Source organism: Pygocentrus nattereri, chromosome 11 (assembly GCF_015220715.1).
Source record: "Pygocentrus nattereri isolate fPygNat1 chromosome 11, fPygNat1.pri, whole genome shotgun sequence".
Taxonomy (NCBI): domain Eukaryota; kingdom Metazoa; phylum Chordata; class Actinopteri; order Characiformes; family Serrasalmidae; genus Pygocentrus; species Pygocentrus nattereri.
Window position 1 is genome coordinate 3,465,799 of NC_051221.1, and position 20,858 is coordinate 3,486,656.

At 40.9% G+C, this 20,858-nt stretch overlaps 1 protein-coding gene across 1 annotated transcript in view; it reads left to right on the forward strand.

Annotated features, from left to right (window-relative positions):
• The window catches only part of LOC108412618 (dolichyl-diphosphooligosaccharide--protein glycosyltransferase subunit STT3B-like), a 184,314-nt gene that overhangs the window by 150,856 nt on the left and 12,600 nt on the right, over positions 1-20,858 (forward strand). The window contains exons 7-13 of the mRNA XM_017684712.2: positions 7,606-7,752; positions 10,284-10,332; positions 11,340-11,494; positions 13,761-13,972; positions 16,721-16,908; positions 17,948-18,119; positions 19,855-20,028. Coding sequence (XP_017540201.1) covers positions 7,606-7,752; positions 10,284-10,332; positions 11,340-11,494; positions 13,761-13,972; positions 16,721-16,908; positions 17,948-18,119; positions 19,855-20,028 — 1,097 coding nt within the window. The remainder of the gene's footprint in view (positions 1-7,605; positions 7,753-10,283; positions 10,333-11,339; positions 11,495-13,760; positions 13,973-16,720; positions 16,909-17,947; positions 18,120-19,854; positions 20,029-20,858) is intronic.

Below are 20,858 nucleotides of genomic sequence, written 5' to 3' on the forward strand. Positions count from 1 at the left end.
CTTTTAAATATTTGTTTCAAGCCATCGTTTGTTTTCCTTCCCATTTTCATTTAAAATCATTGAAGTTTAGAAATGGGTGACAAGGTTGTGAATTTAACCCAAAATAAGCATCATTAAGGAGCGGTCAGCCAGACAGGGCGCACAAACTGCATGCATACTACTAACAACCATATAATCTGCATAAATAAACAAATATATATATATATATATGTATATCGCCACTATCGGATCAAAAATAGTAACTTTACAGGAGAAGGAAAAAACCTACTCTACTTTTAATGCAAGTCAATGGAACCAGACTTTTTTTCCAAGTAGTTTTAGGTCATTTGTTTTGGTCCATTCACCATGAAATCTACACACAACATATAGGACTGTGGGTGTTTTCAAATTATGTCGAAACCTGAAAAACGACAAAAATTGAGATACGAGGTTCTGTTCTGACAACAGCGATACTCTTTTTTTCTAACAATACTTTTGGGAAGACGGTTTAATGGTCAAAAGCCAAATCAGCTTTTAGTATGTAAATTGAGAAAATAGAATGAGAGCACTGACCAGTATGATGGTCATTCTGTGGTAAACAAGTTGATGCTCTATTCTCTTCTATTCTATTTTTTTTTCTATGTGTTCTTTTCTATTTTAAAATGTTGTTTCAAGTGACTATGTTGTTTATTATTTTAATGTTGTTTAAAATAATATGAATTTAAAATGACTGTTTTTTTGTTTAAATAAATACATTAATAGAGAAAATTCATTCTTTTAACTTCATATTGTTTGGAAATGAACCCAATAACATTGTAATTATGCTTAGATTTAATCAACATAGCTCATATGTCAGTGAGGTGGGACGGCCTAAACCACCACGGTCGCTTATTGTGTTTTATGGTCATTTAAATGCACTTTATTGAATTTGGTTTGAAGTTAAAGTTCAGATTCTTTTCCCAGAATAAAAAACAACGCCAGTCTTTTTGTTGCTTTTAAAACGTAATGAGACGTAAATTGAACTCTAATCATGGAAAGTGGCCTCATGTACTTCTGTATATCACTAAAAAGGCTTCTGCTACTGCTCCAGCTCAAAGATTAGATGGACATGTTATACGTGTTATAAACTTACTCAGTGTTCTAGCTGCTCTGCTGGCTTGTAAAGCTGGTTAAGGTTCTCTTAGAGGTTCTCTGCAGGACTTTCCGCTTTCCTCCATTCTTTTGCACTCAGCTGTAAGTGTCTGTAATTAAGAGCAGCTCCAGAAGGTGATGTATATGCTGTGTAAAACTCACTGCCCCCTGCAGCGTCCTCCATCTGCCCTGCGTTTATGAGTCTCAGAGACGAGTGCTCACTTAGCATGTGTTTAAGAGTCCTCGGCCCAGGCGCTGTACAGAAGTGCTGGGATTCTGAGGTTTCTGTCAAGTCTTTTCCCAATAAACTAAGGCGCAAAGTCCTCTCGTTTATTATCGGTGTGGTTACTGAAATGACTGCAGTAGAAGAACCGATTGCCCCGTGAGTTCTGAGGCCTAGAACCATCACACTAGCTCTAGAACACCTGGAGCTGGGAGCACCAACAGGGCTTAAGCTGAGACAGTTCTTGTGACTTTCTGGGCGTAACTTGCACCAAGTGGTCATTGCACTGTTACTTGCATGTCTAAGTGCTGCTGCACACCAGTGCCAGGCTTTTTCTGCTGCTACTTGAGAACCTGGCACAGCAGCAAGAGCTAACTTCCCTAACCTCGAAGGCGCCCAGCGTTCACTACACCAAATTTAAAGTCTTAAACGGAGAGCTGCACAAGCTTAACATCAGTTTGTCTTGTCTTTCTGTCGTGAAGCGCTCAGACTAGACGACAAGGCCAAGAGAGAGAATAACACACATGATGAGTTTGGGCTGCGAATCAAAACTCAAACTCCCAGAATTCCTCAGGTCACACGACAAACTCAGAGCTGAACCGTGGATTAATATGTGGTGAGAAGTGCTGATTCAGTGAAATAGTTCAGCTGAGCTGAAACTATAAGACAGAGAGCTGATCTGGACCAACATCTTAGACACGACATCGACCCGAATCTGCCTCAGCTCCTCTGGCTCTGCCGTTCAGGCGCATATCTTCGCCTGTTTCTCCGCTCTTCTAGCTCTCTGATTGGCTGTTTGAATCACTCATTGAGTAAATCTCTGAGCTTCTCACACTGCAGAGCTCGTGAATGTTTTGAGTCGTACATATCCAACATGTCTGATACTATCTGAGGGCCTCTGATCACCTCACATTTCAGTCGGAGGGCTTAATGCAGTCTTTCATTAAAATGTTTTCATTAAAATATTTGTTTCAAGCCATTGTTTAATTTTCATTTAAAGAAATAAAGTTAAAAATGGGTAACAACCTTGTGAATTTAGCCTAAAATGACCATTAAGCATTAAGGAGCGGTCAGCCAGACAGGGCGCACAAGCTGCATGCTGACTACTAACAACCATATAATCTACATACACTCACCTGCCACTTTATTAGGTACACCTGTTTAGTTGCTTGTTAACACAAATAGCTGATCAGCCAATCACACGGCCGCAGCTCACTGCATTTAGGCCTGTAGAGGTGGTCAAGACGACTTGCTGAAGTGCAGACCGAGCATCAGAACGGGGAAGAAAGGGGATTTAAGGGGCTTTGAACGTGGCGTGGTTGTTGGTGCCAGACGGGCTGGTCTGAGTATTTCAGAAACTGCTGATCTGCTGGGATTTTCAGACACAACCATCTCCAGGGTTTACAGAGAACGGTCCGAAAAAGAGGAAATATCCAGTGAGTGGTCAGTTGTGTGGACGAAAATGCCTTGTTGATGTGAGAGGTCAGAGGAGAATGGGCAGACTGGTTCCAGATGATAGAAAGACAACAGGAACTCAAATAACCAACCAGAATCTCTGAGGAACGTTTCCAACACCTTGTTGAAAGTGTGGCACGAGGAAGTTCTTAAGACAGTTCTGAAGGCCAAAGGGGGGTCCAGCCTTTTACTAGCACCTAGTGTACCTAATAAAGTGGCCAGTGAGTGTAAATAAAAAAATATATATAATCATATGTTCTTTTTTCTAACAACAGTTTTGCTGATAGGGTTTAATGGCCAAGCTATGCTGCAGCCAAAACAGACTTCTGTATGTACATTGAGGAAACTGACCTGTCTGATGGTCATTCTGGAGACAACAAGATGATGATGATGCAAATTCCTGTTTATATCATAATAAACAGAATGTCCAGTTTTTTGGCGGAGGGGGCTGGCGGTTTGGGGAACAGGGACGCAGTTTGTTTAATTAAATAAGTTAATAGATTAGATAAGCTAAGAGATGTGCATGGTTGATTCCTCTGTCACCTCTTAATTATGTTGATGGTTAATCTAACGTGTTAAGGCCTTCAGTTCAGCTCCTGAAGTCCTGACCAATGGGAGAGCTCGCTGGGCTGCATCTACCTAGCTACCACAGAGAGAACTATCCTGATTGGATCATTTTCTGTTGGGAGTTTTAACCCTTTTGTTTTCAAGGTTTTCTAGGGTGTTGAAAGTTGGTGGATATAGTACCCCAGGTGATAAGATGTTGCTAGATGGGTGCTGTGGTGTTCCAGGTGGTTGCTAGGGCATTGCTAGGTGGTTGTTATGGTATGCGAGGTGGATTCTATGGTTTTAAATGGATTTGTCATTCTAAGTAAGAGCATTAGTTTATTACATGCAACGTTTAAAAAAAGCACTTTGGCATTTTTGCATAATGTATGCTGGGTATTGTGGGAGCATTGGCGGATAGTATTATTAAGTGGTAGTTTTAGGCCAGAAGGCCCCTATAACACAAGATTAGACTCGGACTGGGCTTAAAATAGCATATCTCAGTCTTGATAATGTGCCTTGATGAACTCATTTTCACTAAGAGAGAAAAAGTGAAAAACCCTCATACCGGCTGTGTCCAAACTTCTGACTGAATGTGAAAAGAGGGGAAAGCAGCAGCTGTGAGTTTCCTGCTCAGTGAATTGGTGCTTGCTGGTCGGTGCAGCAGGAGCTCAAGTCTTGCCTTCTGTTTCCGATCCAGCACTGCAGGAGAGAGTCGGTACACTCAGAGCAATACATCCCGCCTCTGCGTGTGGAGCTGATTCAGGCCTTCGCCGCCTGAAACACCACGGCTCTCTCCTGAAAATACAGTTCCTTTGTATTGATTTTCATTGTAATGGAAACCTGATTTAATCCTCCTTTGAATTCACGTTTGAGCTTTATGTTGTTTCAGGCCTGAGTGGAGAGCGGATTAAGCGCCATTACATTGTTCAATATACTGCTCAGTGTAGCAAAGCGCTAATGCTGGGAGCTTCGGGAAGGGAGAGAGAGAGAGAGCGAGAGAGAGAGATCCGTGATCTGAAGCGAAACTGATGGAGAAATGTGATTTCTACGATTTTCAGATGATTACATCATCCCTCCCAACGCTGATGAAATGCTGACGGGTGATGCCACCCTGAAAAAAAGATCCTCTGACCATCAATACCAAAGAAACATTGAATGTGTTTTGGCAGCGAGGTGCGGCAGCAATAACCCGGCGTTGGGCCAGCAGAGTGCAGACTGTGGAGTAGCGTTTATTATGATAGGCAATAGCAGTAAACGTTACAGCACAAGCTTATTTATGGGAAATGAATGACGGTACTCGGTGAAAAGTGTGAGGCACCTGAGAAGATTAGATTTAAAAAGCTGTTTGTCTGGGCAGTGACTGTCAATCAACACAGCCCAATAAAACAGATAATATTAATACAATAAGCAGAGATTTCATGTGTGCCAGTGTGTTTGTTTAGCTATTTCCAAGCCTGTCCTCGTGGCAGCCCAGAATTCATTTTAACTAGAAAAGTACATTTCCTGAATGTAGTGATTTGGTTGTTATGGGATCCTAGGCGGTTGCTAGGGTCTTGCTCAGTGGTTGCTATGGTATCCTAGGTTTTTGGTAGGTTAATGCTCTGTGTTTGCTATGGTATTCAAAGTGGTTGCTAGGGTTGCTAAGTGGTTGGTAGGTGGTTTCTAGGTTCTTGGGAAGTGGTTCCTATGGTACCCTAGGTGACTGATAAGGTGTTACTAGGTACTTTCTGTGGTACCCCAGGTGGTTAATATGGTGTTACTAGGTACTTTCTGTGGTACCCCAGGTGGTTAATATGGTGTTACTAGGTACTTTCTGGGGTACCCCAGGTGGTTAATATGGTGTTACTAGGTACTTTCTGTGGTACCCCAGGTGGTTAATATGGTGTTACTAGGTACTTTCTGTGGTACCCCAGGTGGTTAATATGGTGTTACTAGGTACTTTCTGGGGTACCCCAGGTGGTTAATATGGTATTGCTAGGTACTTTCTGGGGTACCCCAGGTGGTTAATATGGTATTGCTAGGTACTTTCTGGGGTACCCCAGGTGGTTAATATGGTCTTACTAGGTACTTTCTGGGGTACCCCAGGTGGTTAATATGGTGTTACTACTTACTTTCTGTGGTATCCCAAGTGGTTTATGAGGTGTTGCTACGTACTTGCTATGGTATCCCAGGTGGTTTCTATGGTGTTGCTATGTGTTACCTGTAGTATCTCTGCTAAGTGGTTGCTATGATATCAGAGGTGGTTGCTAAGTGTTGCTAGGTGCTCATGATGGTATCCCACATGAACGCTCGAATGCATACTTGTGTTTTCATGATGTAAGTGGCGTGCACAAACTGGCCCATTCAGTGCCTCATTTTATTTGTATAGGAGAACAAAAATGTGTGTAAAACATCCAGAAGGACTACAGTGTTTCTTTCTGTTCCAGTTGTAAATAAAAGCATGCTTGGTTGATTCCTCGGTCACTTCCTGATTATGTTGATAGTTAATCTAATGTGTATGACCTTCAGACCAGCTCCTGAAGGCCTAACCAATGGGACAGTTCACTTGGTTGTACCTGTTTAGATACCAGAGAAAACAATGCTGGTTGGATCATTTTCTTTCAAACCAAAACTGAACAATGAAATAAGAACTTTACTACAAAATGTACAGAGTTTAAATGCAACATTTTTGATGATTCTAAAAATATTACAGAATTTATTATTGTAATTCATTCCTAGAATTCATTAGGCCTTCTCTGAAGGTCTACAAGGCCCTGAGGGTTCCCCTCTGGCAGACACAGTTGTGCTGAGGTGAAAATGTTTGACATGCCAGTAGAATACGCAGGCTTGCTCATGTCTCCCATATGCTCACTAACGTATTATTATCCTGCAGCAAGGCCGGGTGGGTACATTTCTCTGGAATAGGGACAAATAACACTAAACATTCAACTAAACAAGGAGCTAAACATTCTGATAAACAATAATTGGTAAAATAAATTAATCAGACTCCAGTGTTTCACTGGTGAATGATCAAATATGATTGTCGGTGCTCAGTTCTCCTTTAAAACCAAAGACACGTGAGCAACGCTGTATAATAATAATAGTAATAATGACTTTTATTTGTGACGCATTTTGCATTTTAAGCAAATCTCAAAGTGCTATACAGTAGAAGCATTTCTATGAAATCAAAGAACTGTTATAAAACATCTTTACACTCCATAGGAAGATCACGGGTTCTAAGTTCTGCTGAAGAGAAAGGTTTTAAGTCCTTTTTTAAAACTCTCACTCGACTGTGGTGCCCTCAGATGGTCAGGGAGAGCATTCTATAAGCGAGGAGCAGCAGAACAGAAGGCCCGCTCCCCCATGGTGCGGAGATTAGTTCTGGGGGGGAGGAGGCGATTTGTGTTCATAGAACGAAGGGATCGTGATGAAGTCTGTGGGGTGAGGAGTTCTTTCAGATACATAGGGGCATTGCCGTAAATGCACAGTTGGGAGAGGAGGGAAACCTTGTGGTCGATCCTGGCAGAGATGGGAAGCCAGTGAAGAGACCAGAGGACGGGTGTGATGTGTTCATATTCATATATGTGATTGGTCCCAAAAGCATAAGCGCATTATTCTTCCAAGCTTCATGTTTCTAGCTCGAAAACTGCAACCCATGAAAACGATACCAAACAAAAATCCTAATTGAATACTTTCATCAAGCCAAATGATTAACGAGCAGTCAATTACTTTTCATCTACATAGTTAGCAATTAATGTGTGACACGTGAGGTGTTACCATTTTTTAAACAAGTCGGAATTTTGTCAAATTAGCACATTTAAGAAGATTTTAGTCCATGAATTTGAACCTGGAGTATATTTAAAGGCCTGAGTAATCAATTCTGAAAGTATATGGCATTAGTGTTGTGAACACAGCCTGTATGAGAGCACTTGACACAACCTCTGACATACTGTTCTAACAAAACAACAAACTGTACACAGTCCGAGGGAGATCAGATGCATTGCACTTACATCACACACTCGAAGAGAAATAATCAGAAGCCAAAAAGCAGAAGCAGATCTTTCACTGTTGGAAACAGCTGCAGCTTCCATATGGTGCAGTCTCCTCAGCTGAGGACCCCTCAGTGTCTGCTCACGTCTTTGTGTGAACATCTGTTCTACAGAAAGGACCTTCAAAGTTTGAAGTGTTTCGGTTTCAGTTATCAGTCACGCAAAGGAAGAAATGAGATTATTGGATGCTTTTCTTCTGTCACTGATGGTGTGTGTGTGTGTGTGTGTGTGTGTGTGTAGGTGTGTTTGCTTTATTGCAGGCCTATGCATTTCTGCAGTATCTGAAGGACAAGCTGACCCGGCAGGAGAGACAGTCTCTCTTCTATCTCGGAGTTTCTATAGCTGCGCTTGCTGTTTTCCTATCTGTTATATACCTCAGCTTCATAGGTGAGCATCTATATAAGTTGGTCTTCCTATATTAATTACATTAATATATGAAGCCAGTTAATGGCAATCATAAATTTGTGGTTTCAGAAGAGGAGAAAAGGATCAGTACAATGTCCTCACCTTTACCAAACCGTTTGAGTCTGAGTCAAGTCTCTTTCACTTTTGTTTAGCCATTGTTAATTCTTTCATATTACTATTGTTGTGTTATTGTTTTACTATTCAAGTCGACCAGAGGAGGACAGGTTCCCCTTTTGAGTGTTAGTCTTTGAGTCCCCAGGTTTCCTCCACTCGCTCTTACTGAGTTCTGCCTTGATACTATCACCCTTGACTTGCTCACTAGGGACCTAGATTTCTGTACAGATGCTTTGTGACAAAATCCGTTGTAAAACACGCTGTACAAATACATTTTGATTTGATTTCAATTTTGAATAATCCAGAGTGGGCAGCCATACCGTGTGATTCGAGCCCAGAGTCCCCAGCCTTAGAGCCTGTGTTGAGACCATTTGGCAAGTTATCATGCGTTCATGAGTTCTAGAGTCGTAAAAAACCAACAAGCCAAAACTCCTCAGCTGAATTAGTTTATACCAGACTTGTGCTTGTGCATTGTCCAGTGAGATTCAAAGTCCCAAGTATTGGAGTTTGAGTCAATCCAGAGTTGCAAGTCTGACTGGAGTAGAGAGTCTGTAGAACTTGTGTCAAGGTCCCTAGCTGTAGAGTCCAAGTCGAGTAGAGTATCCCCAGCCACTGAGATCAACTTAGGTCAAGTCCCTAACAGTGGAGTTCGAACAGAGTAGAGAACCCCCAGTTACAGAGTCAGAGTAGAATCAAAGTCGAATAAAGAGCCTCTAACCTTAGAGTCTGAGTAAAATAGGGAATCCCTAGCCATAAATTCAGAATAGCCATTGAGTCCAATTAGAGCAGAGAGTCCTTAGTCATAGTATCAAAGTAAAGTAAGGTCCCTAGCCATAGAGTATAAGTACATAATTCCAAGCCAGAGAGTCTGAGTCAGGCGGAGAGTTACCAGCCATTGAGTTTGAGTTGAGTCAACAGTCCCTACGAGTAGAGTCTGTGTTGAGTAGAAAGTCACTAGCCATAGAGTCTGAATTGGCTCAGAATCTGAGTCTGGAGTCCCTAACTGTCAAGTCTGACTCAGATCCAGAGTCCTAGCCATAGAGTCAAGTCTAGAATGTTTAGCTGTAGAGTCAAAATCCAAAGACCTATACTGCAGATGCTGGGTTGATTCCAGAGACCCGAGCCATTGACTCTAAGTTGAGACCAAAGTCCTCAGCCATAGAGCTGAAGTCAAGTCCAAAGTCCCTAGCCATGGAGTCCAAATCAAGTCTAGAGTCCCTAGCCACTGACTATGAGTGGAGTCCCTGGTTGTAGAATATTGAGTTGAGCTTGGAATGCTTAGTTCAGGCATGTCAAACTCTGGACCTTCCGGGCCAAAGGGCATCAGCGTTAACCCTCATCTAACGTTCTGAATTCTGTTCATGATGGCCTTCCTATTTAGCTGATGAGCTAAGTCGGGTGTGTATAATGAGGCAGTGTACGTAAGTCTGCAGTGTTTCGGCCCGCGAGGACTGGATCCTGACACATGGCTTACTTGTAGAGTCAAAGTCAGATCCCATGCTCCAGGGCAGTGCTCTCCAACCCTGGTCCTGAACTACCTTCCTGCAGATTTGAGTTCCAACCTGTATCCAATAAGGTGCCCTGCCTCTTACTTAACTCCAGTACATCTGATCCAGCTAATCAGGGATTTGGGAAAAGGTTGATCAGCTGGGGCAAGTGTTGCCAACTGTGGTTTGAACTAGGCTCTGCAGGATGGTAGCTCTTCAGGACCAGGCTTGGAGACCACTGCTGTTAGAGCCAGAGTTGAGTTGAGAGTCCATAGCCATAGAATCAATATTAAGTCAAGAGTCCCAAGTAGTAGTGTTGGAGTCCAGAGTTCCTAGCTGAAGCGTCTGAATTGAGTTCCTAGCTGTAGCGTCTGATTCGATTGCAGAGTTCTTAGCCCTAGACTCAAAGTCAAGTCCAGTCCCATGCTGTAGAGTCTGGATTGAGTCCAGAGTCCCCAGCCATACAGTTAGAGTTAAGTCCAGAGTTGCTAGCTGTAGAGTTTGAGTTGAGTACACTGTAGAGTCTGAATCAAGTCCAGAGTCCCTTGCCAAGAGTCCAAGTTGAGTCCCAGTTCACTTTTGCATGTTTGCTGTCTGAATTGATTTGAGATGAAAGGAAAGCGAAGGTGATGTTAGAAAACTGGATATTGATGGTATTGCGGTGATGTTGGTTTTTAAAAATCAGTAAACCAAGCCATTGGAAGTTCCTTAGGAGCACACAGCTTAATCGCTAGCTTCAAAAACCTTGAGTCACACACTCACCCACACATGCACATATAGATGCTCACAGACCTTCAAATGACGCCTACAAACTACTGTGGACTGTACACCAGGTGGATGCACATAAGGCTATGCTCCTGATTGTCCTTCATTCAATGATGGCATGTTGACCGTGACTGTGCTTGTGTGTAGGTTGCATCGCGCCGTGGAGCGGCCGGTTCTACTCCCTCTGGGACACTGGGTGAGTTGTTCTCTGACACACAGAGGCTGCTCTGGAAACCATTCAGTCACTGCTTCTGTTATAAACACAGCTTATGGTTGATGCACGTTGGCTTGACTGTGATTGCTGTAGGATATTCTGAACTGTCCTTGGACCATTCTGATTAAACTCTTTACCAACAGCGTTCCCTTATACACTGCAAAAAATGATGTCTTAAACATCTTAAATGTAGTAAATACAGCTACTATTTCTTATATTGAGACCACTGTAAGAATAATGAGATGTTATTTAACTTATTTCTAAACATTTTTACTTGTTTTTAGCCAAATTAAAAGCAATGTTTTTTTATTTATCTTATAAAAAATGTCTTGTTCCACTGGCAGATCGTTTTACTTGTTTTAAGCCTCATTTTTTGAAATGAGCAATATTATCTTCATTATGTCCCAAAACGAGTCAACTAATCTACCAAGGGAATAAGACACTAACTCGGTAAAATCAGATAAAACAAGTAAGTCCAGAAACAGGTGGAATAAACAGTCACTTGAGAAATTAGACTTATTGACTACATTAAAGAAGTTTTTACTGGTTAAGATATTATTTTTAACATTATTTGTATTCTTCAGCACTGAAGTGCTAAACAATGAGCACCAAGTGTAACCAAACAATGGTTTTATGGTCCAGCTGTTCAAGATTTTCCCAGGAGTAAAGTTGATATTTGCTTCTTTTCATGAGTTAACATTTTAAAACAGAGTCAAGACAGGGTGTTTGGAGTCAGTGTAACTTAAAAATATTACTGCTCTGGATTATGGTGACATTTCCTCCCCTTACTAAGCATATTGAAGACGTACCCCTGAGGGTAGCACCCTATTGACTTGAGGGGAGCCACCACAGTGACCGTTCAACAGTTCAGGGCCTTCTTCTCTGAGCCTGTAAAGCTCTAGACTTGTTTAATTCAGTGAGCATATGTGGTTAAAGTATAGCTGAAGCACCATTGAACTGACAGTAAACAAACTCTCTCTCTCTCTCAGCTACGCTAAGATCCACATCCCCATCATAGCCTCCGTCTCAGAGCACCAGCCCACCACCTGGGTCTCCTTCTTCTTCGACCTGCACATTCTGGTCTGCACTTTTCCCGCAGGACTCTGGTTCTGCATCAAGAACATCAACGATGAGCGAGTGTTCGGTAAGAGTTCACTGAGAAAAACGTGCATTATTAAGCCCTTAAACTCTAGAACCTGTTCTGCAGCTCCTCATTACCGTAAACACAGCATTTAATCGCAGTTTCTGGAAAATTCATACTGAAGAATTTACAGTATAGTCTTAAAAAGCAATGGTTCTTTATACAGAACCACTAACACTCATAGAACTATTTGCATGCTTAAATGATTCTTTGCCTGATGAAAAGGTTCTTTAGACTGACGGAGAGAGAAGCCTTTTTTGAAAAATGGTTCTCTATGGCACCAAAAAGGGTTCTGCTATTATATAAAAGCTTGACACTTTTTGGTGCTAAACAGAACCTTTTCACCAGTCTAAGATCAATTTAAGCATGCAAAAGGTTGTTTGAGTGTCCATGGTTCTATGTAGTACCACAGTCTTTACCAAAGAACCCTTGAAGTACCGTCTTTTGCGAGAGTTTAGTTTCTGAGTAATTGTTAGCAGTTTTAAGGGGGCTAAGCTGAGTCGTGTTCTAATTCACAGCCACACACTCCCTTTACTGTCCCACAAATCCGTGCAGCAGCGCATTATCTGGAATTAGAATAAGCTGAAAAAATGACTTTTTAAAACTATCCAGCTTATTCTAATTCCAGATAATTCCTTTCAGTTGCTACAGTTGTTCAGTTGTAAGTGTTATGAAATTGGGGTCAAGCATCAAGGGGTCTTATTTTCCTTTGTGCTGGAACTGGGCCCGAGACTGACTGTAATGCGGTCAGTCCTGCTGTTTTATGGCCAGATTCCATCTGCAATGGCTTACTGCTTGGTCCTGACACACAGTAGGTCACAGTTATGAGCAATCTCAACATCGTTATGAGGATTTCTATGAATTTTCCAGTTGAACTGAACTGAATTGAATTGAGCTGAAAGGAACTGAATGGAAAGGAATATATTTTATTGTCATTAATTGGGGGAATGCTTTAGGTTCACAGCAGCTGATCATAATAAAAGTCAAACATACAAATTGTCACTGTTGCACAAAAAATGGTCGTTTTTGACTTTTTGCGTTACGTGACACTCTGGTTACTCTTTGCAGTGTAAGTAGAGTACAAGTAGAATTTGGCAACCCAAATGAAATGAAGAGCAATTTTGTCCTTTCAGGAAAAAATCTAACCACTTTAGGAGCCACAACACTTAATGTCCATTTTACCATCTTGGCTGTAAATGTGTCTCAGTATGTGCTGATGTAGTAGAATCGGCTACTAATATATATATATATATATATATATATATATATATATATATATATAGGAAGAAAACCTTGTATCTCCATTTTGTTGTTTTTGAGGTTTTGACATAATTTGAAAACACCTGTTACCCTTTACATTGTGTAGGAAAACACAGACTTGCTTCACTCTGCTTGAAGCTTCAGCTCAGCTATAGCTGCTTTTCTCACATCTCCAGCAGGAAACTTTTCCACAAAAGTAATAGATTCTTGTAAAATGTCCCTCAATGTTCGACCTTTTGCGAGGCTGAAGTCGCTTCTCATTCTCCAGCTTCTTGTTTAAAATTTCCCATTTCACCTTAAATGTTACCTGGGGCGCCAGAATGTAACTGCTGCGCCATTTAAGGTGGAGCGGGAAAGTTCGTACGAGATGCTGGTGAATGAGAAGCGACTACAGCTTCACGACTTTTTAGTGTTTGTCAGTTTCTCATTATTTTACCCGCAAATCTAATTCTGCTGAGGAGCCGCAACAGGACAGCGAAAGAGCCACATGTTGCCAACCGCTGTATTAAAGTTTCACAGTGAATGGAACACAAGAAATAGTGTGAAATTACATGGAATAACGTCTTCTTACATTGACGTCCAGGGCAAGTTAAGGATGTTTTTCCCTTCTGTAAAGTTACCGATTTGGAAATATAAAGCTTTAAATCCCTTTGACACTGGCGTACATAACTAACCCATGCCTACATCCTTCATATTGTGTAATAGATTTTTGTAATATTCTGTGAAGAGCATTATAGTTAGTGAAAACCTATAAATAACACTTCCTAACTAGAATAGGAATTTACACCAACAGCATATGCCAAACGTAGCATAATGTGCATGATTATACAGTAATAACCAGTGAAATATAGCACCACTTACGTTGTTGGAGTTGAATAGACCTGGTTACTATCTAAAATATCTTTCTTTTCACCTCCAGCAGGTGTATAGAGAATGATTGAGATGCAGCTTTTTATTGGGATGTAATCAAAGTACACTGTAATTGTGTTTTCTCTCTGCTGCCCGCCAGTGGCTCTGTACGCGATCAGCGCCGTGTATTTTGCGGGTGTGATGGTGCGTCTCATGCTGACTCTGACACCCGTGGTGTGTGTGCTGTCGGCCATCGCCTTCTCCAGCATCTTTGAGCGTTACCTAGGCGACGACACAAAGCGGGAAAACCCCCCATCGGAGGACAGCGGTGATGAGGACGACCGAAGAAACTCCGGAAACCTCTACGATAAGGTTGGGATATCCTAACTACTGCACACACAGATTTATAAGGACACACCAACTTTGAACTAAAGCAGAAATAAATATAATAGATCCATGGTATTTTTCAATTGAGATAATTTAAATAAACTTCAATAAAGATTTTTTTAGCTATTTATGAAGTTATTTTAAAGTCTTACAAAGTCTTATTATAAAGTAAAAAGTTATTAAAAAGTCTTATTCTTGTAAAAACATAAATCTTTTTATATTGAAGGAAAAGAAAACTGTTGACATTGCATATTATACATTATTAAAAATGCATAAAATACACACTTCAAAAATTAGTTTGCGTCACCTTGCGAAATGTCTTCTAGTCCAGGTTTGGACGGACCAAAGCTGGACTAGAAGACATTTTGAGACACTATAAATGCAACAATAAATGCACAAGTGTGAATGGAATTATACCAGATAATTATACATTTGCACTTACATGCACTTACACTACATACCCAATTCTAAAATAGTTGGGACAGGAGGAAATATTTAAAATATTCATTTAAAAACAAAACAGAAAGAAGATATATTTAACATTTGTTGATTTTTGCATATATTCTTCTTATTCCAAATTTGTTGCCTGCTGCATATTCCACCCGAAAAAACTGGGACGGGGCAATATTAGAGTGGAAAGTTTGTGGAATAATTAAAACCAGCAATTATGATTGGGTATAAAATTAGCATTCATAAATCCACTTAATGAAAAAATCTTTAAGCCAATTGCCCAACTGTTAAGGAATAACGTAGGGATTTCAGCACCAACGATCCACTTTATTAACAGATTCAGAGAATCCACAGAATTTTGCCAAAAACTAATATTGAATGCCCATGACCTGCGACCCTTCAGACAGCACTGCATTAAAAACGAACATACTTCTGTACTGAATATCCACCGCAAGGGCTCAGGAATACTTCAGAAAACTGCTATCAGTAAACACAGTTCATCTCTACTACACAACAGTGAAAGCCATATATCAACATCCAGAAACACTGCCAACTTCTCTGGGCTGAAGCTCATTTGAGAGGAACGGAAGCACAAAGAAAGCGTTTCAGACTTTTTATGGAAATATTGGAGTTTCGAATCCATTATTCGATTGTACGTGTAAAATCTGTAGCAAACTGAGATTGATGTATATTTCAGCATGAAGCTGGATTCGTGGTTTAAAGAGTGGCGTCAGGTTCTGTTTAAGGTGGGACTTAATTAAACAAAGCTACACTCAATCCCACTGAAAACGCTTTGAACAGCGGTTTCCAACCAGTTAATCCTACCAGTTCCAACCAGTGTCCCCGTCTGTGGGGCCTTGGATCAAGTTTCCTACTTCAGTGAGCCTTTAAAAGGTTTAATGAACAGACTGTCTTGTACAGTATAGCAGGTCTGTTTTACTGTTTCTCTGCCCTTATACTTGCTCTTGAAGCTCAGACAGACTGCAGGCATGTAGGTTATGAATCCTTCTGCATTCTATACGGTCTTTATGAGTTTATCTACTGGTGGCACATTGTTCCAAGGAAGTTACTCTAAGAGCTTCTGCCAAATGAATAAATATGAATGTAAGTCTGCAGTAAATTTTTTCCTCTCACTTTACATTCATAGAAGCACATATTTGGTGAATTAGAAATTGTTTTAAACAGTGAGACTCTGGTATCTGAATGGCTCGTCAAAGCTGTGATGGTTTTGTTCCTTGAGACTTGGCAAATTAACTTCCATGCATATTAAATATGAATTAGATACAGGAAGAATTATGTCAAGCCCAAGGATACAAATAAGGTGGTAACAGGATTTTTCTTTATTCTTTTCAACAGCTTAAACTTTATTTGGGAGTCGGACTCCCTCTGCTGACGACAAGTGACCAGTGTTTGACCTGGAAAAATGTGACCAGTGTTGGAGCCACATCTCAGTGCAATTACCAAACAAGATTTCTACATTTTCAAGAAAATGATCTCTACTTCCAAAGAGATTTCAAATCCAACCCCTTAAATTCCCAGGCTCATTCCACACTCAGGCTTAATACGCAGTAACTACAGGGACTTTGATGCAAACTGGTTGAGTTATTCTTAGGTTATACACTCGTAAACAAGATGGTATTTTAAGGGATCTTTAGTAAAGAAAATAATTCTATATAGAACCACAAACACTCAAAGAACCCCATGATTAAAGGGTTCTTTGCATCATGAAAGGGTTTTTCCAAATCTGTATAGAACCTGTAGGTGGTCCTACATAGAATTTTTAAAAAATGTTTCTATGTAGCACCAAAAAGGGTTCTGCCAATGTTGTTATGGCAAGCTTGTGTTAACGGAAGAACCCTTTTGGGTGCTTTATAGAACCCTTTTCACAAAGGTTCTATATAGAACCATCTACAGCACATTCTCCATCCATGTGAAGACCCATTTCATGATGCAAAGAACCCTTTGATCATACAAAAGGTTCTCTGACTGTTCAAGTTTCTATATAGAACCATTATATACCCTTATATATACCCTTTATACCCTAATATATCCTTGAAGAACCAACATAAGAGTGCAGAAGTGTGCAATAAAACTTTGACCATTTAAATGGATAAATAAAAAGATTCCGAAAAAGTTATCCCGAATTCCAAAAAAGGTTGACCTATTCCAAGAAAACGACCCTGAACTCCATGAAAATGATCAGAGTTCTCAAAAGAAATCTGTCTGTATTTTGTGACTTCACCTTTCTGGAATCTCACATTGATTCACATGGATGTGTTGCAGGCCGGTAAGGTGCGTAAGCATGTCTCAGAGCAGGACAAGGCGGAGGACGGATTGGGGCCCAACATTAAAAGCATTGTCACCATGCTGATGCTGATGCTGCTGCTGATGTTCGCTGTACACTGCACCTGGGTCACCAGCAACGCCTACTCCAGCCCCAGCGTGGTACTGGCTTCATACAACCACGATGGGTGAGAACACATGCACTCTATTAAGACCAACTCCAGCCCCCGTGTTAAACCTGAAGTCTAATTCCACATCTTAGTCACATTGAAACCAGACAAGAATGTTGGAGGTACTTCTCAGTGGACAACTTGCATCCAGTCAGCATTAACATTTACATTTATGGCATTTGGCTGACGCTCTTATCCAGAGCGACTTACAATTTGATCATTTTACACAGGAAGGCCAAGGCAGTGTTAGGAGTCTTGCCCAAGGACCCTTATTGGTATAGTGTAGGGTGCTTGTCCTGGTCGGGGGTTGAACCCCAGTCTACAGCGTAGAAGGCAAAGGTGTTAACCACTACACTAGCCAACCACTGACCACAGTCAGCAGTAGCAGTAAACAGAGCAGACTGAACCTCAATGTTGATATCTCATCAATGCCTTGGTTCAGCCAACATTCTGTTCTTTGTTTTATTGTTAAACGCTTTTTGTCCTGTTCTCACAGGCACCGTTTCCGAGCTAGAACCATGAAATTTGGCAGGATCGTACAGCCTAAAGAGGAGTAGTGCGCTTATGCTCCTAGGTCCGACTGCAATGCATGCTTTTCACACAACGTTCTTTCAAGCGCAACTTTTTTTTCCTGTAGGAAATGAATGGTGGAATGTTGAGAAAATAAACCCCTGGGATATCGAATGGTTTAGCATAGCAAATGGTTCAACAATACCGTAGCAACCACCTGGGATACCATAGCAATGCTCTAGCAACATGTTAGCAGCCACATGCGACAACATAGCATGGCCTAGCAACACCTTAGGGACCACTTGGGATACGATAGCAACTTCTGTAAAAGTTAATGAGAGTTTTAAGCCTGTTTGGATTATGGTGGTTATTACGGAAGCTGTTACTGTCGTTACTGAGAGGTTTAAATGTAGCTTTAATGACGCACTTAATAATGAGTGTTTTTAGCGCCGTCTACATAGCTGCGCTTTCTGGACGTGTATGGGAGTTTCCATGTTTACCTACAAATACATACAGCACATATGCTCTCTCTATGTTCTGCTCTCAGGTCCCGGAACATTCTCGATGATTTTCGAGAGGCCTACTACTGGCTACGGCAGAACACAAACGAGCATGCGCGAGTGATGTCCTGGTGGGATTACGGCTATCAGATCGCTGGAATGGCCAACAGAACGACACTGGTGGACAACAACACCTGGAACAACAGTCATATTGCCCTGGTCAGGCCAGCACTCCCAATGGAATGCTTTTCAGTGTTTTCGTGTTTGTCTCTGTTTTGTTTTGTTTTTTTTCCAGCCAAAAACAGTGCGAGACGCCGATTTTCTGCCAGAATGATGCAACTGATAATTAACAGAGCATCAGTGGGTGTGTGACAATAATACAATAATTAGCAAAGCTGCTGGCGCAACTGTGGGCTGATGCCTATAATCAGTATTTCCATGTAGATATTGTTGCTGTCAGAACAAAAACTTATTTTGTTGCATGTAATTTGAGAAATGCCAGCTGCTCCTGTCAAAATGTAGCGATGACTGGATAGATAGATAGATAGATAGATAGATAGATAGATAGATAGATAGATAGATAGATCTATCTATGTATAGATGTGTGTCTATATATTGTATATACGAATAGCAATGCCAGCAAATTAGCGAAAGGTTAAATCTGTTGATTTCTTTAAATTACAGCTATTAAACAACCGAAATTATTCATCACAATCAACTGGATTATCGTCTATAGTTAATTGCGGTTGTCACATTTGTTATGCACTCGTATTTGATGCTAAAGAAAGATGTGTTCCATTTAAAAAGCAGTGCATTTTGTTAATAGCATTATTTTCATTGGGAGAACATTGCATCTGAGACATGACGATCACATCTTCTCCAGAGAGTGACCGTGTCTTTATTACTGATGTCCAGCAACGCTATCTGCAACTACACTTCAAAAAAAAGTGAAATCATCTTAAATGTCATCGATATATCTAATTCTTCCCATCTTGAGATGGTTGTGCATTTATTATGAGATTATAATACTGGTTTTTAGTCATTTTACTAAAATGATCTCACTATATTGGCAGATCATTTTGCTGGGTTCAAGAACTTTTCTTAAAAGCAATATTATCTGCCAATATAGTGAGATCGTTTTGAAGCACAAAATGACGAGAAATAAAGTGAATAATCTAAATTAAGATTACTATAATCTCAACATTTGAAATGTTAGATTTATTATCTATATTTAAGATCATTTACTTGACAAGACTTTTTTTGCAGTGTAATGAGAACATCTATCACATATATCCTACAGTCAATGATCTCAGTACAAATCGTGGGTTCTTGTTACAGTGGAGGCTCTGGAGTGAAACTGGAGCTCCACTTTCCGGCTGCTTGTGTTAGTTTGTTACTGGCTGATTTATTGATATTTCTCTCATGAACACTGCCTAATGTGGTCTGCTGAGGGCGTCCTCCAGTGCTGACGTTACTAATATTACTGGTATCGCAGCAAAACGTGTGTCTTTTGCTTGTAAATGAAATGTAAATTCACCAAAGCAGCAGCTGGAATGAACTTCTATCAAGAGAGTCATCAAAGGAACTTGTCATTTGAAAGCTGTGCCTGGAGAAGAAGGCTACAGTTCAATCATACCTACAGCGCGCAAGCAGCTGGACTTCAGCCTGAAGCTGTAGATGATTAAAAAGGTCAAAGTAGAAAATGTGTTAACAGCTTTAAAAACGAGTGAATTATTTATGGTGGTAGCCCTACTTTAAATGCACAATAATGGATCAAAGTCCTGAATTAAATCTCAGGACTGTGGATTTTTCATTAAAGAATATCGTTTGTCTCATTCTTGGCTAATTTTGGACCTACTGCGAGATGTTAACCACTAAAAAAGTCCATAAATGGACAGAACCTCCCAAACCCATTCACCTCTGCTTTCTTCTCCAACACTCATCTCTCTCTCAGGTTGGGAAGGCGATGTCGTCAAATGAGAGCGTAGCGTACGACATCATGAGGATGCTGGATGTCGACTATGTGCTGATCATCTTCGGAGGTGTCATCGGCTACTCGGGTGACGATATCAACAAGTTTCTGTGGATGGTGAGGATAGCAGAGGGAGAACACCCAAAAGACGTACGGGTATGTTAAGTACTTGTACATACTTATATAGTATTTATAGCACACTCATTGGGTCCTTTAGGTCGGCCATTCTAATACTTGGTAGGACCAGCCTTTCTTTGTGGTGCTAAAGCATTCCCTAGAGATTCTGGTCTAGAGCTGAACGATTCAGGGACAATACCTCATTGCAATTTTTTTGTCTAATTATTTTCTGTGGATTGAGGTTCAGGCCTGTTCTTTGGCCAAGAACACCAGAATATCAGCTGTTTTGTGGCTTAAGGCTTGAACCCTGAATGTACTGCACCAGACTACCAGTAAGTTGTAGTTTGTAGGAGGTTTGGTTGCCTCTAATTTGCCCGACTTACTTACAGGCAGTTCACAAGCTTTGTGTGATTCGCCCAAAGGTGCTCTGCTGGATTCAGATCTGCTGACCACAGAGGCCACTGGACTCATGGACTCATGTCATGTTTAGGACCCCGTTTGAGATCTTATCATGCTGGAAGTGGCCATAACCGATTGCACATGGTCAACAACAATACTCAGATTGGCTGTGACATTCAAACAATGCTTGACTGATATTGGGAGGCCACTACAAAACCATGAATTTGTGCTGTTTATGCCTAATTCTGACCTGCACACTGCAGCAGAAACGCTTTTTCCAGTCTTCAACCATCCAGTTTCACTGGGCCTGAGCCCACTGTAGCCTCAGATTCCTGTTCTTGGTGGACAGAAATGGAACCTTCTGCTCTTGTAGCCCACCCACCTCAAGATTGGATGTGTTGTGTATTCAGAGATGCTGTTCAACCATCCAGTTTCACTGATGGCACCAACAATCATGCCATAGTCAACGT